Source organism: Mesoplodon bidens (assembly GCF_964165515.1).
Source record: "Mesoplodon bidens genome assembly, chromosome: 19".
Taxonomy (NCBI): domain Eukaryota; kingdom Metazoa; phylum Chordata; class Mammalia; order Artiodactyla; family Ziphiidae; genus Mesoplodon; species Mesoplodon bidens.
This window is the reverse complement of record NC_138179.1, coordinates 21,707,236-21,716,241: the sequence shown is the minus strand read 5'-3', so window position 1 is coordinate 21,716,241 and position 9,006 is coordinate 21,707,236. Positions and strand designations below refer to the sequence as shown.

The window sequence follows — 9,006 nt, the reverse complement described above, 5'->3', positions numbered from 1 at the left end:
GTATAAACTCATCCATCCTTTTTTTCTATGCTTGTGTGTGTACTTTTTTTATGCACAAAACTGGGCTCCTACAGTTCATATTGTTTTGAGATCTGTTTCTTCTGATCAATTTTCCTCACCCGTCTCTGGGCATTTGCTGATGCTAGTCTCTCCCCCTAAAACCACCACATCCTTTAAGCCCTTCGAAGCCCCCACAGGGAGTGGGTGACCACTCTGAATTTTGTCCTCACCAGCTTTCTCCCCTTCCTGGAAATACATTTAGGTCTACCTGGTTTGAGAGTTTCTCGTGTGCTCCTCCCCTCTCCTGTTAAACTGGGGAGCTCCTTGGGGGCAGGAACTCTGCCTCTTTCATAAGTGTGTCTTCCTGGCGCCTAGAATGCACATAGTAGGCACTTTATAAGTATTGCTGTAGAAAAGGATGTAGGCTTCTTGCCTGTCTTGTATTGAGTGATCTCAAGATAGTATACGTGATGGAGCAGTCTAGGAGGTAGACACTTGGACACTGGTTGGAAGAGATCAAAACTGGGGAGGGGGCCCCCAAGGGCTGGGTAACTCCTGGGTCACCCAAATCCACCCCCACGCCCTTACCAGGGCTCTTCCAAATGCTCAGAAAGGAACAACCTGTACACAGGGCTCCCTGTATGATATATATTTATATATATAATTGCTCTCATTTTATTGTACTTTATCCTCTTTTTACAGTAGATCTGACACAGGCATTAAATAACTGCAGAGAGAGACCACTGGGGTGAGGGGAGTGCAGGAAAACATGGGGACCCAAAGGGAAGAGACTCAGATCCAGTGAGAGAAAAACAGGGGAGAGAGTCCATCTGTGGGTGGGGTGTGGAAGCTGCAGCATCAAAAAAAAAGGAAGTCAGAGGTGAGGAAGTGAAGGACGTGGGAAAAGAAAGAGTTAAAATGCCTCTATAACTCAAGATCACAGGCAGTCCCTCATTTAACATTCTATGGGCACTATGGGGTTGTTTAAGAAGGCAAAGGGGTCTGAAGGAGACGGAGCCAAGAAATTCAGAGCTTTAGATGGAGGAGGTATTTGCAATTTTCAGGCTGGCATGCAGAGAAAAGGGAAGGAGTTAGTGATTAGTTGATAACTTGCTAAGAGCAGCCAGAGGGAGAATGGTGGGGGCATATCTGGGCCCAGAGGAAGGAGGTGGAATAGTCCCATAGCCAGCTGACGTTTCCAAGGTGGCCACTGGGGACCTAGCCAAAATGGCTGCCCCTCCCCCAGGGCGCCTGGGAAGTGGAACTTGCAGGATATTCTGGGAAAGCGAACAGGGGGAAGGGAGCCATCAGCAAAAACAAAGTGGACATTCAGCCTAGGTCAACCCCGCCCCTCTGAGTGCCTAGTTGGGTGACAGGAGGGACCAGAAGAGAATTTTCAAGAACCAACATGGACTTCTCCTTCAGACCCTCATTCCCAGCTCACGTAGTCAACGTGGGGTGAGAAGCCAGATGTGCCAGGAAAGAGGGAAAAGGCCACAGAGCCACCTTGTCCTCAATTACAAACGGTCTCCCTTTCAGTGGAGGGAATGGGGATGGAGAAGTGGGCAAAGACCGGCCAGAGGAGCCAGACAAGTCAAAAGCCACTGAGACAGCGACTGCTGTAGACAGGCAGAAGGTGTGGGAAACAGAGGAAGGTGACAGCAGCTGAGCTGGAATGGAGGGTAGAGGGTCCCACTGGTGACCACTCTCACGTACAGAAATAGTAAACCCCTGGGCTGCGCACCCGGAATTAACGTAGTGGTGTAAGTCAATCCTCCTTCAGTTTAAAAAACAGAACTGAGCGCCACCTTAGTGTGTGGAAGTAAGGGGTGAAATGAAATGTGTGTATAGGTGGGTGGGTGGGCATTTTCTATAGCTCTCAGGGGATAAGAGGGCAGGACAGGTGGGTAGCTGTGAGGACACCCCACTCACAGCTACACCAGGACTAGAAAGGCTCCCAACTCCTCTGTGACCGTCTTGGGGTCCCATCTCCCTGTCTCTGACTGAGCTAGGGTGGGAAGAAGATGGTGGAAAATGTGGGTAGCCAGGGAATCACGACAGACATCAGGCCAGGTTCAGAAGTAAAGGAAAAGGGACTCAGACAAGCCAGAGCTCTGTTATAAAAAATACCTTTGGGGTGGGTGAGGGAGGGATCAGGCAGGGTCAGGGATATTCCAGAAGCATCCGTAGGAAAGAGGTGGGGGCGGGAGGAAGGGGCCTCAGGTTTTGTTGATGCGAAGTTTGAAGGCCACGCGCCCAGCAAACTTGTCGCGCTCGTCGTCAGTGGCGATGTTGGCGGCGTTGACGCGGCACTCCACGTTCACCTCCACGTTGGGGGTCACATTCAGGAACTTCACGGCCACCAGGGGCTGCGTGTAGTTCACCTGGGCCAGAGGAGGAGAGCGAGGCTCCAGGCCCGCGGCAACTCGGCCTCCTCCCCAGGGCCCCGCTCCCCTGCAGGCACCAGCACCCGGCCTCCCACGGGACTTACGTGGAACTTCTTGCCGTAGTAGGGGAAGTACATGAGGTCGATGTTGCCGTTCGCAGGGAACATGACGAAGTTGCCGAGATTCTCAGCATCTTCATCTCGCTGTGGGGGGCGCAGGAGGGTGGGGGAGAGCATGTGAGGGAACCCAGACGCTCGCCAGACTTCCCTTTGTTCCTCCTTGACCCCCAAATTATTCTGTCTCATATCCGTATCCCTTGAGCGCGGAGGCTGGTGTGTTTGCGTGTGCACAGGAGCGGGTGTCCCATCTCTTCCATCAAACTGGGAAGGCCTCCAGGACGCTAATGAGCCTGAAGCCTCCTACTGCCCTCCCACCCCAAATTCTTACCCCATCCTCAGGAATCGGTTTCTGGAGCGGGGCCAAGAGAGAACAGATAAATGAGTAAGGGCTCAGTAGGGAACAAGGAGGGGGATGAATGAAGAGGGGCAGGAAGTTCCTAGAGAGGACAGAGGTGGGGGGAGCAGGGTTCCAAGGACAACTTAGTGGTGGCAGGTGGTGCCTCCAGATCAGCAGCTACCAGATACCTAAAAAGAATTGAGGGATAGGAGAGACATGGGATGGAGAGCAGAAGACATGGTCAGGGAATAGAGGAGAACATGGAAGGGTTAGGGAGAGAAGCCAGAAGCAGGGCTTTGGGTGGAGTTAGGAAGGGGGTGTCTATCCACACAAAAGAGCAGACTTCTGCATCCTAGAGAGAAGCAAGAGGGGTGGCAGCCCCTTGGAGTTTGAGCCATACTGGAGCCCACTCTTACCCCCTTGTCCCTAGAGTGATGGAGCCTCTGGGAGCAAAGAAGATAGGGAGAGGTGAGTGAATGACATGGAAACCATGAAGGACAAACAGGTGCACAACGCCCAACAAACTCACCTTCCCCACACAGGTAACATTCATGCTCTGGTTTGCTCCTGCGTAGAAGTTGATGACCTGGAGCGGGGAGAGTCAGTCGTGAGGGTTAAAGAAAGAAGTTGTCAAAGACACAAGTATCCAGCCTTCCAACCACGATCTCAGCCTCCAATGGCCCCATTTCTCTTGTTCTCTCAGCCATTCAAACATCTAAAAATCTCCCCGAAGCCCAAGAGCCCCAGCAAAAGAAAGCAACTGCCAGCAGATGGTAGCCCCAGCTCCCTCCTCCGTTTCCCCTGGGAACTAAGGTCATGAGTACCCGGTTCATCTTGATGAAGACACAGGGCTGTCCTGTGCTGTAACCATAGTGGGTGGGGTCCCCAATGCCAGAGCAGTCGCCCAGCTGGGTCCGGTTGAACTGGCAGGCACGTTTCGGGTAGTTGAGAACTCCGTTATCTGGTTGTTCGTAATAGCGCCCAGGGAGGCAGACATCATTCTTTTGGGCTTGGATGGAGTCATTGTAAGCTACGGGGTGGGGAGGGGGGGGAGAGTCACAGGCCTCATGTTCTGCTCCCAGGGTCCCCAGTCCCCTGCCCCGAGGTCCTGCACAGCCACATCACCAGCCCCATACTCACGCTCCAGGAATTTGTTGAGCTTCTGAACATGCTGGTCCCAGCTTTCAGTGTCACTGACATTGACAATGACATCTAGGTTCTCAGTCTTAGGGCGAATCATCAAGCCTAGTCAACAAAGGCGAGAGTGAGGGGTATATATAAGATGAGGGATCACACACAGAAGGAAAAAGATGGACATAGGGAACACCAGGGTGAGGGACAGGTGAAGATCCGAGATCGTCCTCCCGGGAGGGAGATCTCCTGTGAACATCTGCCACCTCCCCAGATCACAGAGCTCTCAGGTGTGGGAAATGGGAAGGCAGACTTCAAGAATTCCCCAGGGCTTCCCTGGTGGCTCAGTGGTTAAGAATCCTCCTGCCAATGCAGGGGACATGGGTTCAAGCCCTGGTCCGGGAAGATCCCACATGCCGCAGAGCAACTAAGCCCATGCGCCACAACTACCGAGCCTGCGCTCTAGAGCCCGCGAGCCACAACTACTGAGCCCGTGTGCCACAACTACTGAAGCCCACAAGCCTAGAGCCCGTGTCCCACAACAAGAGAAGCCACCGCAATGAGAAGCCCGCACACCACAATGAAGAGTAGCCCCCACTCGCCGCAACTAGAGAAAGCCTGCTTGGGCAATGAAGACTCAAAGCAGCCAAAAATAAAATAAATAATTAAAAAAAAAAAAAAGAACTCCCCAGCACATGGTGACTGGATCATCAGAACCAAACCTCTGAGAAGAGCTGACAGCCTGTGAGTTCCTTTTGGATACCTGGGGGCACAAGAGCAGTTAGAGTGGCTGGTGGGGGAGCCTCATCACTCACCCGGTGTGGCCAGTCGGTCCTGGTACTTGGGGGTATGGTCAGAGACCGTCTGCAGCATCACCCACATGGTGAGGGTGAACATGGCGGTGAGGAAGCCATAGAAGACGAGGTAGAAGAGGAGGATAAAGGCTAAGGAGGAGGAAACAGGGTCAGCAGGTTCCAGGTCTCCCTCGATGACCTGACCTATCCCCACACACCCCTCTCCCACTCAGAGGTTCTGCACAGGAATGGATCGCAGAGCCTTGGGAAGCCTTCCCCTGGAAGCAGAAGGAGACAAGCTGAAAAACGGCAGTTGTGTCTGGCTTCCAGCCATGACTCCCAACCCTTCCTGGTCCCACAGCACAGTGAAGCCTGACCTTGTGGAGGCCACAAGAGACCTAAACTCTTGTTGCTGGCACAACTCATAGTACAGGCCGCAGTCATTTTGCCACAAATTACGTTCTCAACTCCTCAACCTTCGTAGCCCTGAAAAGGCACAACATCTGATACCACTGTATCGGTACTCATGCTTGAAGCTGTCTAGCACAATGACTTTCAAGCTGGCATTGGCCCCAATTCACAGCCAAACTCTTACCCCATCCCTCAGGGCGTGGATGCCCACACTCAAATAGCAAAGTCTCTCTCTCAGAGCCCCACAAAAGCCAAACCTTGAATGAGGCTCCTGCCAAGCTACAAAGTCTCTCAGAGACAGCTGTCCAGAACCTTCAACAGTCACCTACCCCCCAATTCATACACAGCACCCAGGGCAGAGGCAGGAGTAAACGTAGACCTCCAATAGCCTTTCAGGCATAGAGCTGGTCCTTGGTGGATGTGACACGTCACTCCTCAGCCTAGTGTGAGTACCTGCTGTTTCCACCACCCCAGACCCCCAGTCCTTCCATCTCAGAAGACACTTCACTCAAGAAGCCTTCTCAGATTCTCCCAAGCACTCGTGGATCCCTCCAGTCCCAGGGAGTGGACTTCAAATTTCCTGCAGCAAGGACTGCATCGGACCCACCTCAAGTGCCCCAAGTGGCTGGGCTAATGGGGACCGCGTTCAATTAGTGTGGATGAACTGTAAGCTGTGTCACACAATGTCTCCTGTGCTTCGACATCCCTCGATTCTCCCTTTCGGAAGAATTCCACCCCTCACTGGCCCCTATGCCCAGCACGGGACCCTCAACCAGACGCAACTCCCTCCACGCCTCCCCAGTGGCGCCAAGGTATGGGTGGGGAAGGAGCCAAGCCCCGCAAGCCCACAGACACACTGGGCCAGATGATGTACATGTCTCACCACTAGTGACCACTCCCTCCGCCTGCGACATCTGAGCCGAACACCCAGCCCCGAAAACCTCCCAATGTCACCCCGGCGCAACAGCCCCCCGCCCGCCAAGCAGTCACAGAAGGCTCCAAAACACCCGGTAGTAGGACACAGACAACTTCCGCTGTGAAGAACCCCCTCCAACACACTCCCCACCTCTCCAAGGCCCGCCCGCTCATGAACGTTCCCAGGGTCCAAGGGGTGGGCTCGAGCTAAAAATAGACGGGGCTGGCTAGCTAGTTAGAGTCAGAGGGAGGGAAGGGTCTCTCTTCTGGGGAAGGCGGGCGACTGTGCGGGGCTGACCGGCCCCCGACAGCGAGCGCGAGCGCCGCGGCGCGGACACGCGCTCAGAGCCCGCGACCCCCCGAGCGAGGGGGCTCCGCGGGGGGCGGGAAGGCGGCAGTGACCTACTTTCTCCGCCTCCGCAGCGGCCAGCCAGGGAGATTAGACCGGCGATTCGGCGCCCTCCCAGCCCAGAGCCCGGCAGGGGGGCCGGACGTCGGGGACCCGGGAAGGGAGCTGGGGCTGCGCCGGCGGGACCTCGTGTCCCCGGGGCGTCGCCCGGAGGACCCCCAACCCCTCGCGCGGCCGGCCCCGCATACCCCAGCTGGTCCCGGTGCGGCCCATGAACTGGTGCGTCCTCGGGTTCCACACGAACTCCTTCCACTCCTCAACCACCTGCCCGCAGCTCTTCTTCTCTTTCTGAATGACCATCTTGACGGCGGGGGGCGAGTCCCGCGCGGGGCGGGGGGCTACGGAGAAGCCGGGGTGCGGCGCGTGAAGCCCCCTCACGCACCAGAACGCGCGGGAAGCAAAGGCAGCGGGGGCGAGGGAGACCCCCCTCAGATATGCAGCTGCTGCAAATTCCGGGGCGCAGGGCCACACGTTGCGGGGTGCTGGCTGCGCGGCGTAGGATGCACAGAACCTAGCCCCCCCCCGCAATGAAAAGGGGGGTTGTCCGAGCAGGGGAGGATAAAAAGGGGAAAGGGTGAGAACGCAGCTTCACCTTCCAAACCTCCCAGAAGCAAAACGAAAAGGGATGCAAAAATAGACGGCTGCAAAACCCGAGAGAAGCGCATAAAAAAATCGGGGTGCAAAGAGGCAGGGAGAGGTGGGGGAGGGGGCCGCCCCGAAATCCGAGATGCAAAGAGGCTGTGGAGGGGGGTCGGGTGACCGTTCAAGGCTCTTCTGCCGACCGGAGACCGCCACACCAGCGGTGGCTCGGCCGCGGGGGTGGGGTGGGGTGGGGACGCGCAGTTGTGGGGGACAGGCAGGGATAGGGGTCCCCCGGGCGGAGGCTCCGCTCTTCAGCAGTGCGGGGCCGGCAGCCGCGGCGCGCAGTCTATATACTCCGCGGCTCCGGGGGTGCCCGCCCCCTTTCCACCCCCCCAGAGGCCCCGCCTCCTCGCTGCTGGCCTGGGCGACTTCATGCATATGCAAATTTGGAGAAAGGGATTGGGCCCGCCCCCCTGACGCCTCTTCAGGACATAGAGGTCTCTCCCTTACCCACACCCCAGGTACTGGACTAGATCTGGGTGAGTGGAGAGGATAGAGGGCGTGTCCGGGCGGAGTAGAGGGAAAGATAACCCCCGAGAGACACAGAAGACAGAGAGGAAAGCAGATATATGCTGAGGTGGGGGCCCCATCTCAGGCAGGGAGTTAGAAAGAGACTAAGATCCAGGAGACGGGGCAGAATGTGAGACGAATAGAGAAGGAGCCAGAGATCAAGAAAAACAGATCGAAGAGACCAGCTGAGGTACTACACCAGCCAGGCTGGAAGCTAGAACAATCCTCAAAGAGATCAATAGAGGCCACCACAGGAGGGAAATTCCCCTTATGGGAACTGCTACCAATCCCCCTCCTTCTCCAGTCCCACTGCCGCTTCTCCCACCACCTGGTTCTCCCCAAGCCTGGGGTCTTCCCTGCCTTCCCACCACATCCCTCATGAAACCCTTCCAGGGACTTCACTGGTGGCGCAGTGGTTAAGACACTGTGCTCCCAATGCTGGGGGCCCTGGTTCCATCCCCGGTGAGGGAACTAGATCCCACGTGCATGCCGCAACTAAGGAGCCAGCCTGCTACAACTAAGACCTGATGCGACCAAGTAAATATTAGGGGGACAAAAAAGCCCTTCCAACACCACATTCCCAGCCCCCAATACTGCCCTGAGACCCCAGCCCTGGAGCCCCATCTGCTTAGGTGTTCTGCCTCCTCCCACCCCCATGTCTGAACTCCCCTTCTCATTTGCCCATTTGGGTCAACAAACATTTATTGAGCACCTACTAGAGACCTTGTGCAACCCAGCGCTGGGGAGGTAAAGTCGTGGTTCTCACAGGGCTCCAGAGACCCACAGTCTAGTAGGGAGGTACATGGGCCTCCAACGACCTCCTGTTAAGAATTATTATCTGGGACTTCCTTGGTGGTGCAGTGGTTAAGAATCCGCCTGCCAACGCACGGGACACAGGATCGAGCCCTGGTCCGGGAAGATCCCACATGTCTCAGAGCAACTAAGCCCGTGCTCACAACTACTGAGCCTGCACTCTAGGGCCCGTGTGCCACAACTACTGAAGCCCACCTGCCTAGAGCCCGTGCTCCGCAACAAGAGAAACCACCACAACAAGAAGCCCACGTACCGCAACGAAGAGTAGCCCCTGCTCGCCGCAACTAGAGAGAAAGCCCGTGTGCAGCAATGAAGACCCAACGTAGCCAAAAATAAATAAATAAATTTGTTTTTTTTAATGTTATTTTCTTTTTAAAAAATATTTATTTATTTTGGCTGCGTTGGTTCTTAGTTGTGGTGCGCAGGCTCTCTGGTTGTGGCGCGCGGGCTCCAGAGCACGCAGGCTCAGTAGTTGCGGCGCATGGGCCTAGTTGCCCTGCGGCACGTGGGTCTTAGTTCCCTGATCAGGGATCGAACC

At 55.7% G+C, this 9,006-nt stretch overlaps 1 protein-coding gene across 1 annotated transcript; it reads right to left on the bottom strand.

Annotated features, from left to right (window-relative positions):
• Positions 1–642: 642 nt before the first annotated feature.
• ATP1B2 (ATPase Na+/K+ transporting subunit beta 2) lies at positions 643–7,366 on the bottom strand. The gene is made up of 7 exons (XM_081219183.1): positions 6,692–7,366; positions 4,790–4,918; positions 3,984–4,088; positions 3,668–3,873; positions 3,373–3,429; positions 2,492–2,590; positions 643–2,384 (listed from the first exon to the last, which is right to left on the bottom strand). Exons 1-7 carry the CDS (start codon positions 6,801–6,803, stop codon positions 2,220–2,222), a joined length of 873 nt encoding a protein of 290 aa, XP_081075309.1. The 5' UTR covers positions 6,804–7,366; the 3' UTR covers positions 643–2,219.
• Between the last annotated feature and the right edge of the window lie 1,640 nt (positions 7,367–9,006).